The following is a 19,063-nucleotide window of genomic DNA, read 5'->3' on the forward strand; positions in this document are numbered from 1 at the left end:
TCAAAGTATTGCTAAATTAAATGAAAATTTTAATGATGACCAAGCCTTTTCTCACTCAATTTATTGCATGTATGTTATTTAATATATGCATAAATATAATTATTTTTATTAATTTTTCAATTAACTTACAAATTTATATTAAGTTTAATTTTAATTTGTCCACTTAATTACACTTCATTGAAACTTAGTCTTAATTCAACATTAAATAAAACTTTATGGGTAATTTTGACTTAATTCACCACCTAAATTCAAAAAATTATGTTTAATTTTCTATGTAAAAAATTAGCCTTAATTCACTACTTCATTAACAATATATGAAAAATAAGTCCTAACTTGTTAGATTGATTTTTCTATCAAATACTTTAGTTCCCAATCACTCACAATTTGTATTTTAATATAAAATATTCAACCGCTTTATCACTTTGAATCAATCTCACTAAAAACACCATGAAGATTATATCTCTACAGTATGTATTTGCCAAGATTTCTCGGCAATTTTCTAGTAGCTAATTTTTAATTGTATATCTTAATCCAAATTCATTGTGTTACAAAATGTAATGAATGTACATACATCATTTAAAGACACGTACTATTTTTAACATTGTGATAACATTTTCTATGTATTTTAAATGCCATCAATCTTTAGACATCAAAAAAAGTAAAACAAGCAAAGACTGTGTGGGCAAACAAATAGAGAAAAAACTATGTATTGTGTAGGGTCAAATCTAGACTTGAAGGATGAGCCCATAAGTACAAATTTGACCTTTGATAAATATCAAATCTAACATAAAGCATAGGCATATTACTAGTAAAGACAAATTCTAAACACAAATATAATTACAATATCATATCAAAATTATCCATCATCAAAATTAGAGCTAAATGGGCTTATCCTTTTCAAATTTACTTTCCTAAAATAGCAAAAACAAATATCTAATAATCAAATCTCAAATCTCATCATTAATTAATCTAAACTAATTTAAACTTAATTAACATATATTAACCTCTAGGAAAGCTTTTACTTGTTCTTTAAAGATTTTAATTAGTTCTATAAAACAAGTACCCAATTCTTTTTTTATTTGTTAAAAAATTATCACAATATAATTATTAAAGAGTTTTTTGTTGTTAGATCCTTAAAACTGATTTTATATTCTTATAATTGTCTGTTTATTATTAATGTTGAGAGACATTTTACATTGCATAAAAAGATATGAAAGATCTCTTATATAAATCATTTTCTTTTAACTTTATATTCAATAAAAAAATTAAAAATTAGCCTTCAAAAATTATCCCAAATCAAATTTAAATCATTATTTTTACTTAAAATTATATTTTAATATAATTAACCAAAAAAAAACATTTTATTTCATAACTTGAATGAGTGTTTTAAAAAAGGTACTCAATTTCTCACATTTTCATCACGCATCCCAACTTTGTTGATAAAGAAAGATATATTGGCATTTTCTATATAGATATTTTAAAGATCTTTATTCTAATTGTCAAGTATGGTGTACATTTACTATAAAACTAGTGGTTGGACTTGAAAAAGGTCCAATTTGTAATGCCGATATTAAACAGTGTTTTGAAAAACGGAGTATGTTAGCACAAACTAATGTACATTTTTTAAGAAATTGTCAAGAAATTTCAAATGATTATGTCCAACAACTCTAGTTTTAAAAACGTGATGTCGTCTGCGTCTTCTACCGCCATTGCCCTAAGGTCGCCTGTGTTTGCCGCCGCCGCTGCCCTAAGGCAATCAGTTACTGCGAAACCGGTCGTCCAGCTCCCTGTTCCCCCTGGTGCGGCTAGTGAGACTGCTTTGCCTGGTGCTGCGAATGGGGGCTCTGTGGGGGTTTCACCTGGTGTTGTGAATGGGGGCTCTGCGGGGGTCTCGCCTGGTGTTGTGAATGGGGGCTCTGTGGGGTTTTCCTCTAAGGATGGAGATACGGTGCTTCCAGCTCCCTCTGCTGCTGATCGGGATGCCTATGGCTGTTACTGTTTGCAAACCTTTGGTTTTCAAGGTGTCTGATGATACTAATATGGAGATCATCCACACTTCCTCTGTGTTTGAAGCTCATGGTCTGATCTGTAGGTTTCGGGGTTTTTGGCCAAGCCTTCCTCAGCTGTACACTGGATTTCTCAAAGCTGGGAACCGATCATAAAAGGTTCAGTTAACATTTTTCCTTCTGCCAAGGGTTTTTTCATTGCCAAATTTGAATATGTAGAGGATAGATCAAAAATCTTAGGTATTAATCCTTTCAGTTGGGAAGACAAATTTATTTTGATGGTTAAACCCTGGTTCCCAGATTTTAACCCATCTACTGATTCATTTAATGAGATTCCTATTTGGGTTAGGCTCCCTAACCTTCCCCTTCATCTATGGACGGACTCTCTACTAGAGGAAGTGGGGGATGCTTTAGGTGAATTCCTAATGATTGATAAGGACTCTTTCCAAATTTATCACTCTACTTATGCTCGGATCTTGGTTAACATTGATGTCTCTAAAGGGCTTCCAGCTGAGTTAGAGATTGAATCTTCCTTGGGATCTTGGGTCCAACCGCTCGACTTTGAAGGTATCCCCTTTAGATGTCGAAAGTGCTTCCAGACTGGACATGTTGCTGCACGGTGTGATACAGATAAAAAGAAAAAAAGATCTACTACTTGGTGGAAGGGTGCATCCTCTGAACACTATTTTGTTAAAAAGAAAAGCTTCTCCCAGGTGGTGGCACAGGTTCCTCAGGCCGATGAGCCTCTGGTTGTTGCCTTTGTTCCTCAGGAATGTGTGGATTCTTGCAATGGCATCTCGACTGATCGTTTGAAAAATGTCGGATCTTCTTCTTCAATGGATGACCCTCCCGCGTCCCAGATTGTTGTTGGATCTTATGTTGTCCCTGCCTCTCTGGATGCTGGCTCTGTTCCTCCTGATGATGGGAGGTCCTCTATTCTGGATCCATCCTCTTGGAAAAAGGCTGCAGCTAGGGTTGAGGAGGGATGGATAACTATTAAAAGTAAAAAATCTAAATTGTCCCAGTCCTCTTTTGATATGACCCTTCGATCCCACAAGGGTAGGACAAATTCTTGATCCTTCCTGGTTGGGTTAGGGTTGTTGGTTTTTTGTTGCCTATTGGTTTTTGGTGGGGGTATTCGTTGTTCCGCTTCTTTTGATTGGTTGTGCCGAGTCTCTATTATGTTTTGTTTCTTTAAGTGGACTTTCAAGTTTATCTTTCGGTTCGGGTTACAGGTCCTTCTAAAACATGTCTTGTAAAGGGTTTCTGGTCCCTTAAAAACTTGTTTTTCCTTAATCAAAAACTCTAGTTTTATCTCAAAAACCTAATGACAAGTTTATATTAATCACAAAACTGTGGCAAATGCATTAATTGAATCTTAAAACCAGTTCCAACAATGGTTATACTACGAACTATTTTAGCCAAAAGTAAAATCAAAACTGCCATTAAGTTGCACATAGGTCATCTGAATGTTTTGTTTGCAGCTATATCTAAAACAGGCAAGCAGATTGAAGGGTAAGGTTTGTACCAATCAACTGAAACAAAAAATTATATGAATGATTGATCTTAATTCTATAAATAAGTTGCCTATTGCCATTGTCATTAAAGTTTTTACATGAGTGCATCAAGCCAGAGGCTGATTTGTGTTGAAGTTAGATAGAAAGATAGTGAAAAGAGATAGGGACAGATTTTTTCTCTGCATCCTGACATTCTTCATTATTAACAAATTCAGATTTAAAAATAAACAGGATAATTTGTTGTAATACAAAGATAGTGAAAAGAAATTAAAGACAGAATTTTTCTCTGCGTCCTGACATTCTTCATTATTAACAAAGTAGGATTTAAATATAATCAGCATAATTTGTTGTAATGTGATCAAAGGCCCTGGTCATTCATTTTTGTCACATGGCACTTTTGCTCAATTTCAATAGTGTGTTGATTATAAGCTTGTTACAAATATTTTAATTTCGCACAAACCTGACAATCCTACTACTAAAAAAAGCAACTTGGTGTCCACCAAAGATTTCTGAACCTTTAGTGACTCGCATGCTTACAACTAAAAAAGTTTGTTCTTCTCAACAAATTGTTTCATGATTGCTTTAGTCTTCTGTTAAGGTATAGTACATATGAACCAAAATTATTGACAAAGGAGCAAATTAATATTTTGCGCTGACAGAATCAAGAGGAAGGTCAACTCCTGCATTCAGAACAAATTAAAAACTCCCAAATTAGGATCAGTTTCCACTCTCCAGATATCGTCAGCCAATTTTCCAAAGAAGCTAAATAGTCACAAAATAAGCCCAACCCACATTCAAAACTATCAGGTACCTTCAAATTCAAAAATGACTTATTCAAATCTATATATAAAAAACTGAAATAAGAATGTTGACAGATAAGAAAATTATATACAGCATGTTCTCAAATTGTTACAGGAAAGATATCCAATCCATCAAACTGGGCACCTTAGTTAAATTTATTACCATTTCAACAATGACAACAGTTGTCTTACACTATATACAAGCAAAATAAAGTCATAATTAATATTCCATTTAAAAATTGAATGAAATTTATTTCCACTCATGCTGCTGCAAAGAAAACTGTGATAGAAAAGTAATAAAAATAAAGAGCAACTTTAAGAAACATACCTGTTGACCTTCGAGTAGATAAAATTTCCAACTTTTAAAGTTTCTTTATGTGCAGGTGTTGCAATTTTGTGGGGGGTACCCAGTCTAACAAATAAAGGAAAAGACGTTCTATTCTTTACATAGCCATTGAACACTGATAAAAAAATTGAACAATTAACACTTTTCTCAATCTAATGATCGTAAAAATAACAAAGTATTCTGGCTAGTTACTATGAATTTCAATAGCATTCAAATCCCACTTGCTGGAAAAAATAAATCGAATTAAAATTTTCAAATTTCCTCATGATCCACAACATTGATCTACAAGCAAATTAATTCTCAAACCCCATTACTATCAGTTGCCTAAGAAGTGAGCACAAAGTAGAGCACATTCATGAAATCAGGGGTGTAATATTCCAATGAAAGAGGTAGCTAGAGAAAGAGTAGCCAAATAGAAGTAGAGCACATTCATGAAATTAGGGGTGTAATATTCCAATGAAAGATGTAGCTGGAGAAAGAGTAGCCAAACAAACATTTATAACTTGTTGCTTACCAAAAATGCCACTGGCTGTCTGATATGCATGTGTTTATTTCAGCTTGAACCAGCACACTGCAATGTTGCAGACTTTCAATTTTCAGAAAGGTAGGTCAAGTCCAAAAATACAAAATAACATACAATAGTCTAACAACATTTCATGTGCAGATATATTCTAACCTGTTGAAAAGTTGTACATTGATGAATGCAAATATTTGAATGAAGTTTTTTATTGAGCAAAACTGATCACACCTGCAAGATAAACAAACCCTGAGCAACATGTGCAAATATTCTTGTTACTACAGGAGTTTTACTATTTGCCTCATCTAAAATAGTGCATAATTATCTGAAAATGATTCATGAAGCATGCCTTTTTTTTTCTGGACAGTTTAGAAACATACCTGTTGACCTTCGAGTAGATAAAACTGCCAACTTTTAAAGTTTCTCTATGTATAGGTGTTGGAATTTTGTGGGGGGTACCCAGTGTGACAAATAAAGGAAAAGACATTGTATTCTTTACATACCCATTGAACACTGATAAAAAAAAATAAACAATTAACACTTTTCTCAGTCTAATGATGGTAAAAATAACAAAGTATTCTGAGAAGTGAGCACAAAGTAGAGAACATTCATGAAATCAAGGGTGTAATATTCCAATGAAAGAGGTAGCTGGAGAAAGAGTAGCCAAACAGACATTTATCACTTGTTGCTTACCAAAAATCCCACTGGTTGTCTGATATGCATGTGTTTATTTCAACTTGAACGAGCACACTGCAGTGTTGCAAGCATTCAATTTTCAGAAAGGTACGTAAGTGCAACAATACAAAATAACATACAATAGTCTAAGAACATTTCATGCTGATAAAAAAAATAAACAATTAACACTTTTCTCAGTCTAACGATGGTATAAATAACAAAGTATTCTGGCTAGTTACTATGAATTTCAATAGCATTCAAATCCCACTTACGTCCTTGGGGTTTTATCTCTGCAACCTCTTTATACTCTCAGAAGTTCCCATCTAGATACACTGCTATCATGCCCTTTTTGCTGAGGATACTGTCAGAATATTATGCAATTACTTGCGTTTGACTGTATAGATTGGCCCTTGTTATTGAGATCATAGGGCTTCCATAAGACATTTCAAGCTTGGGGGAGGGCTCTTCATAGATTTACAAATTTACTCATGACAGTGAATACAAACGACTCCTCTTAATGGATTTACAAATTTACTTATGACAGTGAATACAAAAGACTTATAACTATATAAATTATATTCATAATTATTATAGATGAGATCTAAGCTTCCTCAATCCACAAAAATCAGAAAGAACGTTTCGAAGAAAAAAAATTATGGAGTATGAACATTCACAATCCACAAATAACAATTTCATCTCAAAGCTAGATGAAGACAAAAGGTTAAAGCTAAGAGCACACAAAAGATTCAAGCTAAGGAAGATGCCACATACAGCAAAACACAGAAATAAAATAAGAAAGAATTATACTTTACTCACTTTATCATCTTCCAACACAATCACAAAAAGATTCTCATCCGTGCAAAATGGTAATTCACAGAACTTATCCATGTGTGGCCAACCATCCTTGTGAAAAGGGAAAGGGCAAGGTGATCTCAAGCTTGACTCCTGGTACGAAAGTCTCAACTTAGTGTCCATCATCTCACTGAGCACCCATCTTGCCCATTCCACCATTTGGACAATTGACGAAGAGTGTTCTACTTCACCCTCCTTATACACAAAACTGCTCTTCTCATTTATTTGCATTGATGCCCTTAACTATTTACATGATAAGATAACTTGTGATTGCACTTGAGTTTTGATTGAGTCTGCACATTAGGCGTAGAAAGCTTACAAGGATTTCAACCTATATTTATCTATACCTTCCTTGTTGATGCATTTCCTTAGTCCGTATTTGTATTTCCAGGGGATGACCATCCTCACCCCAAACAACAGTGTGCAAAGACTGATACCTAAAGGTATATTGAAACAACCAATCTGTGTCAGGAAGCATCCTATAATAGCTCACACCACTCAGCTTCAATCAGCTAAATAATAATCTTATGCCAGTACTCCCCTGGGACACCTTGCCACAAATGATGAACAATGCGATGTGCATCATAGCATTCTTTCTCATTTAAGACAATAAGCCGAAGACCACAAAGGTCATTGATTTCATCAATCTTCTGCTTCTTCCTGACAAATACAAATAAAACCTGCATTAATCACACTTGGAACATCAAAGGCATGAAATATATATATAAGCGCATAGAGTGTGTTAATACTAAGGAACACAGAAAGCATACTTCAACATCTTCAGATAAATGTTGTACAAGCTCTTAGGTCTTCCATATAGATTGAGGAGTAATAAATTCCCAACAACTAAACACTTTATATTCTAAAGAAGCACATACAAATTCCAACTGGACATTATACTAATATTTATTCTTATGGATGTGGAACTTTGAGGAGTAATACTTTTTCAACAACTAAGCAATTTTCTAAATATAAATAATCTGTTTTGCTGCAATTTAAAAATCTTCTCAACAACCAAGGAGTGAAATAGAATTTGCAATAGAATTCTTCGTTTAGTTTTGTAGAAAATCATTGAATAGAATATTGAGCCAGTGAGCAATGTAAACCATGAATGTAGATTAAAGTTCTACAATCTTTGATCTTTTTAAATCAAGAAGATACATATTTCACTCATATTTCATTGAATACAAAACTATAATGACACTTCAGCGTGTTTGTTTGCTATAATAGTTTTTTTTTCAAGAAATTACAAATCTTTCCTTTCTTCATAGAAATATAGGAGCTTTCTATTGCAGTTAGATACTTACCAGAACCATGATTACAATGCTTTTAAGATTACTGAGCAGTATTGCTAAGTTTTTCATTGCAACAAAAGATTACTGAGCAGGACTGCTAAGTTTTTCATTGCAACAAATTAGAGAAGTGCAAAAGTTAATTTTGCAAAGATTTATTATTTGATAAGAGTCTTGATTTAACACAAATAATAAACCTATTTATGCTAATAGTAAGTGAGGCTACCAACACTAACATGTCTTTAGTAAGGCAAACAGAGCAAGAAACAATCCTAACCAGAAACAAATACTCGTACACAAAACTGTATATTGATTTTATTTGAAGAGAAACATTCCTTTATTACACTGCTATTACATTCTTTCGACAGCTAATTGTCTAAGGGATTTAGAAATTTGGTTCTAGTTTTTTGGCAGCTTAAAATTATTTCGACTAAATATATCTTGTACTTGGATTGTACGTAAGATACTTGTATGTAATTGCTATTGTTTTTCTTCCAATGCAACATTCATGGGTAGTGTGTGATTATCATGTTTCTTGTTACTACTCTATTGGCTTTTATGAAATTTACTTTGTAGTATTCTATGTTTTCTTCACCATTCTGAACATAGTGGTTTCCAGTTTTGGATGGATCAAGATGGATCAACCAGATAGTCTGGCAGAGAGTTCTTGGTATTTGTGTGGATTCAGATACTTGAAGCAGAGGTCTTCTAATTCAGCTTTCCAGCTCCAAATTCCAAGACGGTTGGCTAAGGGAGCAAAAATCTCTAGTGTCTCTTTTGCAATTCCTTGTTGTTTTGGAAGACTCAAAGCACCTAAAGTCCTCATACTATGCAACCTATCTGCCAATTTGATCAATACTACCCTTACATCCATCATTGCAAGAAACATTGTATGAAGACGGTCTGCTTCAACACTGTTGCTTATTGTGTTGTTGTCATGGGCAAACTGACTGATCAAACTTAATCTAGATACCTGAGAATAATAAAAACTTGACATTAAATGGTGAAACATTGAGTCTGTTGACTTAAAATCTTATGATATCAGCAACAAAGATGCCCAAACCTAACAAAACAATTGATTGGCAAGGGAAAATATGGCAACCCTAAATGCAAACATAAATATCATCTACTTCTAGACATTTAAAGAAGCTACATAGAGTGTGCAAGAAATAGTGAAGTATTTTGTGACTGACAATCATACCCCTTGCACCAAATCTGCAACATATTTTCCAAAGATGCCAAATAACTGACTGTAGTCCATAGAAGTGTCATCAAGTGTATCATGGAGCAATCCAGCTATAATTACATTCTCACGAGATCCAATCATTGCAAGAAAAATTGATGTCTCCACACAGTGTCTTAGGTATGGATCACCACTAGCCCGCACCTGCATGCAAAAAGGCAAAGATCTAGTTATAAAACAATTTGAGCAATTAGGAACATATAAATAAAATGCAGGAACTAAAATCTGTTCAACAAAGTTTGGGATCAAATAGTGATTTGAAAAGTGCTATTGAGATGTTATAAGGCCCTTTCTGTCAGATGAACAACATTGATGGCAAAGTAATTCAAAGATGTACCAATGTTCTATAAAAGTTCATTTTGAGAAACTTTCGATATTCATTATAGGTAGAAAAACAAGCAGTAGCTTCAAACAAAAAGGATATTTTATCATCAAAACCAGGAACAAGAACTAAAATTGAAATTCACTGCACAAGGTTGCTCTTTAGTCAATCATATCATTAAAGTTAAAAATTGATTCAATCAAGTCAACATGTAATATTTTAATACCTAACACTTTTTGGAACCAGAAAACATAGGAGTCGATTTCCTTTTGTATGAAACCATTTTGCACAAGAAGTTTCGTGTTCAGCCTGATCCTTCTCAAATTTTGGTATTGTTATCATAAAGTTGGCTCCAGGATGTAAATTTGAACAATCAACATTAAATTTCCCCAAATTTGCAACAGGCCTCATTCCTTGAGTTTACTTTTCAGGTCATCAAGGTGACCAGGACTTGCACACAATTTGAACCCTTAAGCCAGGAATTAATTCAGGGAGTTCTGTGCAGTCTTCTATCATCTAACACTTTAGAGACCAACACACAACTTGGACCCAGTAACAGATGTACACTGCAGATGGAAGGCATATCTAGAAGGCAAGGGATATACCTTGACATCTACAGATGCCTGAATCTCATACTACAAAAAAAAATGATTACTCTTAAGGCTTGAAAATTTAAAATTCAAAATACATCACACGAACAGTTTCTCACTCACTCAAATAGGAAATTAGCAAGAAGTTTGGAGAGTGTGAAACAGGTCTGCATGACTACAATGAAAGGAAGAGAGCATACTATTAAAAAGCAATTCCAAGTTGAGGTAACATGGCTTTGTAAGAGAATTGGTTACACGGCAGGTACCAACAGAGAGGAGCAATCTCACTTTGATTCAATCTTGAGGAATGTTAAATTTTGACTTCTATAATCTAAAAATGTCTTTTGTTCGTGTCATCAAGCTTTGCCAGTCTTCTTGGGTCGGGTGTGCACTACGTATGTTTAGTAGTGTTTGGCGAAATTGTGATTGCTTTAGAGATTCCCCTTGTTGGTGAAACATCATTTTTAGGGTGATAATTATTCTAAATTGGTTCCAAAGTGTTATGGCATTTGAATGCGATGTGTATATTGGTTTATCCATTACATGTGGTAGTTGGGCGAGGTCTCCAATGAAAATCATAGATACGCCTCCAAAGTATGAATGTTTATGATGAGGGAAAGCTTCACAAAGTCGGCTATCTATTTTCAACAATAGTTTCGGACCTATAAATCTCATCTCATCAATGAGTATGTATCTTATGTCCTTTAACTTTTCCTGGAACATTGTTAGTGATTGACCATGTAGTGGTTGCATTTCTTTGATGGGGATTCGTAGTGTTGAATGAATAGTTGTCGCATGAATGTTAAATGCAGCAATTCCAGTAGGAGCTAGTACAAGTATTGTGTTTTTTTGTTGTGGTGAATTTTCGTGTAACATATGTTTTATACAACTGATCAAGTATAATTTTCCTGTACCTGCAGTTCCTTGTATGAGCATGTGTAATGGTTTGTTGAACACACTAGTGTTATGATTTGAGACTACTAAAACAACATTCTCTTGTTCTGTTGATAGGGTATTGGTGGGTGTATACTTTCTTGTTGGTACATATTCGTCTTGGGTGGCTGTTTTCTTTATATTTGTAAATTGTGATGCAGTATCGTGCAATTCATGTGGTATTTTGGTTGCAGCCCAATTATAGTTGGTGTCAAATTCACGTTGGCCTAGTAATTGAAGTTCATCCAAATTGTTGTTGACTGCATGCCTCATTCTTGAAAGTAGTTCCCACTCGTTCATCTCTGATGTGGTAGTTTTATTCATTTCATCTTCACTGTTTTCATCTTCTTGGGGGCTAGCATTTTCTTCGATGTGTCGGATGATATGCCATACATCATATTTGTTTACATGTATTTGATGCCAATTGGCGATTATTGTGTCCTTGGTAACTCCTATATCAGTCGTAATATTTCAAAATTGTTTATATAGGAGTATTTCACTCCAGCAAAATGTTTCAAAATGTTTTGACTCTTTGTTGGGTATATTGTGGAATTTTGGGTAAACGTTAACAATGGCTTGTATTGTTCTCTCTTTCCATTTGCATGATTTATGACTTGGAATGTAGGTATAAGATCTTGCAGATTCAAGTAATGTGATTGTCTCTAGCTCTAGAGGGCGGCCCATATAGGAGCGTATGTAACTGTTTTCTACGATAGTCTCATTTTGTGTTTTAGTTAATCAGTGTAGCACTTTCTATCCAACATTTAAAGTTGTAAATGGTTTGTTACAAACAATAAGGGGTAATTTTTGCAGCATATGGCAAGTTTCTTGCGCACCAATGTCACGTTCTGCTACAATCTCTATCATGAATCTTCGATATGCTACTACTACTGGGTCATCTCTTTTTTGAGTTGTGGATATTCTTGTTAGCATAGCAGTACAGCTTTCAGATGTTCTCTCTACTTTTGATGCATATTTGGCAATGTATTTCAGTACAAGTTCGCGTGATATGACAGGTTGGCAATCGATATTAGCTCTCCATATTGAAATCATTTATGGGTTGTGGATGTTGATTCTATCATCGTTTCTTGCAGGTTCATATTTCTTTGCACCCATTTCATCGCAAAATAAGATAGAGGTACATTGTTCTTTCCATGGAGCTTTATATCGGCATTCTAGTTTTCTACCCTTCTTTCGTAAGCATGTGCTCTCTCTGCATTTTGTGTGTCTTTGCACATGGTTCACTAGCTCTTCATAATCATTCAATGGATTTGTGGCTAATATGTCTATTGTGTTTAGGAGGCACGGATCGTCACGTGAAGATCAGTATATCTGGTTGTTCCTATGTGTTGCTTCACGAGGGTTCCAAGCACTTACGTACTTATCAAAAAAAAATTTACTTTATCAACATCTTCTTCATTTTCCCAATCTAGCTTGTCCATGTCTGGCGCATCTTGGAGCCACAGAAACCCATGAACGTGTGCGGTTCCTCAGTGCTGCCATTCATATCTGTACCAATAATCCATCACACCAAGGAGTTTCTCAATAACTTCTTCACGGAATATGGTGAATCTCTGATGTAGGTATAATGATGTTATATGTGGGTTATTAATAACATTTTCAAGACGGTGCTTATTTGAACGCTTGGAAAGCTCCATATTATTTGTGAGGAGTTGTTGGAGGTCTGGCCACTTTGTATCGGCTGCGCTTAGTGTGAAGAAGAGGGCGGGAGATCCTATTTGGTTTATCATGTTTGTTAATTCTAATCGACACTTGTTCCAATATGGTCTGGTTCCTCTCATGGTAGAGCCAAAGTGCAATAATTCTGCAGCTAGTTCTGAGTCGGAGAGTTCTTGCAGGTGTGCGTGTAAATCCTCAATAGTGGTTGGTAAGTGGTCTTCTGCATTTTTTTTCATGAAAACTGTTGCGAGCGATTGGCTCCGATGACGTATCATAAGGTTATAGATGTAGTATCAGAATCTTGGATGTTGGCCAAATCTTTGATCATGGAATCGCATCAAGTGTAGTACATATTCATGCATCTTTATTTCCCTAGTTCTTGGTTGTATTTGTAATCCAATTCCATTTGGGAAGAGTGTTGGAAATGCCATATCGAGTAGGCCCTCAGTATTATATTCATTAATTGGGGTTAAGCCTATTTCTGGCCAATCAATGATGTTATCTGTGGTGTCCTCAAGCTCTAGTGTTTTCTTAATTATTTGTAGTTCACGGTGTTCGTTCGGTAGGTGTAATATAAATGATGACGTATTGGTTATCGTGCCCTCATCTTGGTCTTCATCAACGTCTTCACTATTTTTTACGATTACATCATCGTTTGCTTCAATGGTATGAAGCATGCTTGATACGTCTGTTATTTCCTCAGGGATTTGGTTTAGATTGTTATAATTTATTGACACATCTTTATAGTATGGGTCATATTTCACTTTGTATTGCAATGCATCCATAACACGACCCCTACTTACGTAATAGTCATAGTAGTTTCCTTGAGCCTAAGGTCTGCGAACTATAAGGACATCTATGTCTCCCAATTTACATGGGAGCACAGTTGCAATGTTTTGTATGTCTTGTGGGAAGCTAATTGTATGGCCGTTGTATTTATATTGGCCTCCAATAGTATGGGTAACCTGTAATATCGGGTTCACTCTAGCAATGAGCATTTCTTCTACTTGCGTCAATATCTTCAGCACAATAGGTTGATCCCCTGGGTCCATGTTATTTTGTAATGAGAACTGGTGTACACCCTTTTCATTAATGCATCTCCTACACAGGCGGGTTTGGCATGATGAGTGTGAAAGCATACCTGGGTATGACACTTTGCATATGTTACATATTTCCAAGTTAGAAAGCACATCTACTTTCCTACGAAAGCTTTTCATTGCTGTTATGAATCTAGCATTAGCATTCAACCCCATTGTTTGCTTTGTTTGATATTGTTCATGTACTTGTAGTTTTTGGTGGGCTTGAGGATTTGTCACATTTGCAAATTTTCCATTCACAGGGTTCACAGGGTTAGTTTCGTTTTGTTTTTTAATTCTCAAATGCCTACGTATAGCAATTTGCTCCTTATGACTGGCATAATATGTTCGGCTTCTTTTTCGATTTTTTTCTTTTTGATCTTGCATTTGTTTAAGGTGATTGGTGGTTTCTTGAGCACTTGAGTCAACTATCTGATTGCAATATTCAGTGGGAAAAGCATAGTTAGGGTGATTGGTCTTCCCATGAGCACTGGAGGCAGCCATCTGATTGCAGTATTCAGCGGGTAAAAAATAAACACCTTCACAAGCAAGCTTTGCACCAAATAGCAACATTACAATATAATATGAATGGAACATTGCATATTGGAATGGACAAAGAAATTGAGCTCAGAATACAAAAGGAAGGAAGCATGTATTGAAGAACATGGAAACAGTGTTGAAAGTAAATTGCAATTCAACGTACTGAAATTGGACAAAGAAATTGAGCTCAGAATACAAAAAGAAGGAAGCATGTATTGAAGAACATGGAAACAGTGCTGAAAGTAAATTGCAATTCAACGTACTGAAATTTATTGACGGTCTCGAATTATAATAAGATAAAGTCCATTTGACAATTAGAAACGTAAATGAAAGTCTTTTTACCCGAAGACACATAAACCATCTAAATGCATGCCTTTTGAATTAAAGTCTCATTGTTAAAAAATTAGACAGCAGTTGACATACTGGTCAATATTTTGGTATGAAGTATAATACAGGGCATTCTAATTGATTGAATGTTCTTTTTGTCTTATGATGTGCACAAGTGAAAGTTGTATAGATATTAAGTTGGGCATATGCTGCTGGTTGTTGGGTGGCATATATTGTATACAAACTCCAATACTATCCCTTTATAGTAACAGCACAAGAAAGCTTCTGTTAAACTGAAGGTCATGTATGCTACAGGAGGGAAGCGTACATGGAAAAGAAAGTGAAGGCATATGCCATTGAAAAACTTTTATTCCTATTCTAAATACATATTTGCATTAAAGAATGATGATGTACAAGCTATTAGAATGTTGGGAGAGTTACTTTTTCTAGTCAGAGTGTGTGTTGTATTTCTGTAGTTTTTTTGCTGAATTGTATCCTGTATTTCCACCTTGATTTGGTTTCTTTGTAAGCAACAAGGACATCATGGTTTTTGGTGCATGTTGGGTCTGAATTCAAAACACTGATCAAAATTCATCAATGCTTATGGTTTTCTATTAATTCTTTCTTTACCTCTATGTTTCTTTTTCTCAATCAAATTCTTTAAGGCCTAGATGTTTGTTTTTGGATTGAAAAGATGTGAACAATTTAACACATTGAAATGGATTCAAGGTCTGCACAGTAGTTTTATCTGCTTGTATTTTTACAGTTCTTAATAGCAGAATATATAATTCTAATTTCTTTAGGCACTATCTCGGAAATGCCATGTAATATAACCTTTAAGTGAAAACAGGTTCACACTTGAATAATTATTTAGAATTCCTTTCTGTAGCTGTTAGGAATCTCTAACATTAGGTGTAACTCGAAAAAAATCTGTGCAGTAATCTTCAGTGAATATCTTAAAATTGAACCTTTTCGAGAGAATTTGAAGAGACTTATCTTGATTAGTTGTCTATTTGTGATGTGTGCAATATAACTGACAAGAAAGTCTTGATGACATTGTATGGTAACATAGCCTGAATGTGAAAATGTTTATGAACATAATAACATGCAGTACATGCTTGTAACAGAGCAAATAATATATAAAGATGTATAGTATTCAAAACTTGTCATTGAGTTCATTTACGAGATTCTTCTAATAATTTGTAACCTCCTTTTGCTTTCTATTGGATCTAATCATTTGTTACTGTGCACTTGGAAAGCCGAAATAAAAAGATTTTGGAAAGCCGAAATAAAAAGATTTTTGTTTTTAGTGAACTGTTGTCAAAGCATTGAACTGTAACAAGTCATTCTCTGTTGGCAATTATAGGAATTGGTTTGTTCTAATTTGCTATGTTGGTGGCAAACGGTGGTTAGCAATGCATGTATTCTATATATACAATGGATATCTAATGTATGTGCTCCCATATAAAGCAATATTAATATGCATTCTTCAGATCTTCTGTGTTGTTTGAAGAAAGGAAATTATTAAAGTCTAGATATTCAGTTGACCTACACGATTTATCAATTTACAATGCATACACATCGTGAGACAAACATAAGTGCACACATGCGCGCACACACAGTAAATTACATTTTCACACTGCTTACAATTGTACATTGATTCTCATTGTCTGTATTTACAAGTGGTTGTATTTACAACTGTGTGATGCCCTTAACGCTAGAGACTTGCATCAGTACACATTTCTTTTATTTTTTCCAGAAGTATACTGCTCTCTGAGGCAAAATCTAGCTGCTTTGCATTGGTGATGGCAACCTTCAGCCATTCTTCATTATTGTATGTTTCATTTCTGCATCTTAGGTCCAAGAGGAACTGATTATACGTTACATTTTTTATGACATCTGCGGTGCTTTGCTCAGCATTGTCATCGGATTGAAGCATGTATAATGTTTCTGCAGGCATGCCCATGAGTTTTGTTGCCCCTTCATCAAATGCAATTGCTCATATTGTATCTGTGTGATCCTGCAGGTTTGTCTAGAGGATGTATCTATAGTTACATTCAGACAAGGTCATGTTACATTTCAAACAATACCAGGTTCCTTCTTCGGTCTCATCTAATCGTTTCTTACATGGTTTTCCATTTACTTGGGTGGGACATGCTTGGTAGCAAAATGACTTAGATTTTATTTGTTGTATCGTTGCCTTTAGAATGCAATAGAATAGTTGCTCTGAATTTGATGCATGTGCCCGAATTTCACTAATCGTCATTCTTTGAGGGGCGGGAGCTGGTGCAGCAAGTTGATGCAAAATTCCTTGTTCAGTGTGAACATTTTGGTTGTACCAATCTTTCAGCTAGGCAATTCCTCTATCAGAGGGTCTATGGTGAGGCTTGTATTAAATGTTATACCTATTACCTTTCCATTGAATTCACATACACGACCATTCTTGATAGCAAGAGTAGTTGTTTCTTGTAAATAATGCCTTCGCTCAAGTTCAGTACCTTCCTTTTCTACCATTGCGCCCCATAGTGTAACATCGATGGTTGTTCGAGTCATGTCGACTAACTTAATGGTACGCCTAGGAACCTCTGTACCATCTCTTTTGCATATTGTTGAGGTGGGATCAACACGAATGACAATTCCAATAACGTCAATGGTTGAGTTGTTATTTATGGTAGCCACTTGATCAAGAGTTGTGAAGGCGTATCTGTGCTTGGGTATAGAAGAGTCATCATTGCAGGCAGTAACCATTGAATCATCTACCAAGTTTATTTCTAGTCCACTGATGAGTTTGTTGTAAATTTTATTGGCTGGCTTGATTGCTCCCCCAGATAATGTGTATGTCACTCCAACTTGGATGTTATCATAATGGGTTTTTGCAAGTTCATTGAAACACGTAACACGTGATTCAGTACCTTCTCTGTCTACAATGTCAAAGCTAAAAACATCACCACTTGCTTTTGTTGTATTATAGTGATAGATGTCCTTCGCTAGGACACGGCCCTTGATGGACCAGTTTGGTTAGTAGGGATTCAATTTTTTTATAGGAGTTATCGTCGTAGGTGCGCTACCCATGTTTTGAGGTGTCCTGACCCCAAACAATGATCTCTGTCGCCCGGAACCCTGACATTTTGTGGATGTGCTTGGCTCGGCACTTGCATCACATAGAGGAGGCATAGTTTGTACTACAGTGTCTTCCTGTTTTACACAAAGGAACATTGGTTCTCCAACTATAGCATGTGTTGTACATATAATCTCTAAGTCCAGAATAACAATCCACCTACACAATTAAACAATCGGAAACGAAATATTTTAAGCAATGCATTTTGTAAAATGTAACGGTTATATAAACTTTGTTGGAGAAACAGTAGGCTTATTGACTCACTGGGAGCCATGAGAATTTGGGAAGGTATATTTTGTTAGTTGTAGAATGGAGCCAATCATGAGTCATTTGGAATCTATGTCATTGTTATACTTTTTTGGCAAGGATGCCTTTTGTTTGTGAACGCCATCTGAAAGATCAACTCTATAACGATTGCCATGCTCAGGTCCATCCCCAAAGTTAGATATAGCAAATATTTGGAGACATGGAGCCACAAGGACGGACCCATCGTAGATAAGCTGGATAGCGTTTCCGGTTAGCACATCCATGAGATAGAGGATTAGGATGATGCCTGCAAAACCAAGAGCAAACTACTTCATTGCACTATATGATGGTTCAATAAAAGCTTGGATCCATTAATGTCAACGCACATAATGTACGATGTGTATGTATCGAGCCTTGAATAACAACATTTTACATCACCGAGTAGAAGCAGCAACAGTGTCATCAACTATAATCCTTGAATCTTATTCAGGTTACTATGACTATGACTATGTCTTAGTTGTGAAATAAATAGAATGATATATTTATGGTTGTATTTGTTTATATGCTAATGCTCTAATAGCCCATAACAGGGCAGCCCAAAGAGGATGTAGAGTGTAGGACAGATTTAAAGTTTTGTGGTAGCTTGAAAGGGCAGCAGAGTCGACAACATCAATATAGCATAATACACAATCAGAAGCAGTTTAAGCATTGTACCAAAAACAGGTATCGCATGTTTCACTTGGAAGTAGCAATTTATATAGGTTGTTGTTCTAACATGATCGTTAACGTCGTAGTTCATCAGTGCTTTTTAGTTTGCATTATGTGGATCCTCCTCTTGCGCAAGATGCAATCAAAATTCTGGGTTACAAAGTGTAGAAAACTGCATCTAACAAGTGAAACATGGGCACCTGTTCATGGGTTTGCTTCTACATTTACTGTTTACTGAGAATAACCCTGTTGCATATTGTGTTTGATCTATTTAT

At 35.2% G+C, this 19,063-nt stretch overlaps 2 protein-coding genes across 2 annotated transcripts; both read right to left on the reverse strand.

Moving 5' to 3' along the window:
* Positions 1–5,754: 5,754 nt before the first annotated feature.
* Positions 5,755–9,684, reverse strand: LOC131858771 (probable GTP diphosphokinase RSH3, chloroplastic). Its single transcript, XM_059212222.1, has 8 exons — positions 9,207–9,684; positions 8,651–8,978; positions 8,021–8,064; positions 7,484–7,575; positions 7,251–7,373; positions 7,061–7,192; positions 6,678–6,921; positions 5,755–5,936 (listed from the first exon to the last, which is right to left on the reverse strand). Exons 1-8 carry the CDS (start codon positions 9,396–9,398, stop codon positions 5,919–5,921), a joined length of 1,173 nt encoding a protein of 390 aa, XP_059068205.1. The 5' UTR covers positions 9,399–9,684; the 3' UTR covers positions 5,755–5,918.
* Positions 9,685–10,094: 410 nt separating this feature from the next.
* On the reverse strand, positions 10,095–18,364 carry LOC131858772 (replication protein A 70 kDa DNA-binding subunit A-like). Its single transcript, XM_059212223.1, has 4 exons — positions 18,189–18,364; positions 17,807–17,993; positions 17,129–17,716; positions 10,095–10,205 (listed from the first exon to the last, which is right to left on the reverse strand). Exons 1-4 carry the CDS (start codon positions 18,362–18,364, stop codon positions 10,095–10,097), a joined length of 1,062 nt encoding a protein of 353 aa, XP_059068206.1.
* Between the last annotated feature and the right edge of the window lie 699 nt (positions 18,365–19,063).

This window comes from Cryptomeria japonica, chromosome 10, assembly GCF_030272615.1.
Source record: "Cryptomeria japonica chromosome 10, Sugi_1.0, whole genome shotgun sequence".
In the NCBI taxonomy this organism is placed as follows: Eukaryota; Viridiplantae; Streptophyta; class Pinopsida; order Cupressales; family Cupressaceae; genus Cryptomeria; species Cryptomeria japonica.

Excerpts from the sequence above, each read along its gene's own strand:
- LOC131858771 (XM_059212222.1), bottom strand. The coding sequence starts at position 9,398 with ATGCAGGTGCGGGCTAGTGGTGATCCATACCTAAGACACTGTGTGGAG. Across the intron at positions 8,979-9,206 it reads TTGCAGATTTGGTGCAAGGG|GTATCTAGATTAAGTTTGAT; the intron begins GTATGATTGTCA and ends TATTATTCTCAG. Across the intron at positions 7,576-8,020 it reads GCATTGTAATCATGGTTCTG|AATATAAAGTGTTTAGTTGT; the intron begins GTAAGTATCTAA and ends GTGCTTCTTTAG.
- LOC131858772 (XM_059212223.1), bottom strand. The coding sequence starts at position 18,364 with ATGGATGTGCTAACCGGAAACGCTATCCAGCTTATCTACGATGGGTCC. Across the intron at positions 17,994-18,188 it reads AAGGCATCCTTGCCAAAAAA|GTGGATTGTTATTCTGGACT; the intron begins GTATAACAATGA and ends TTAATTGTGTAG. Across the intron at positions 10,206-17,128 it reads TATGTGAATTCAATGGAAAG|TATGAGATTCAGGCATCTGT; the intron begins GTAATAGGTATA and ends TTTTTTTTGTAG.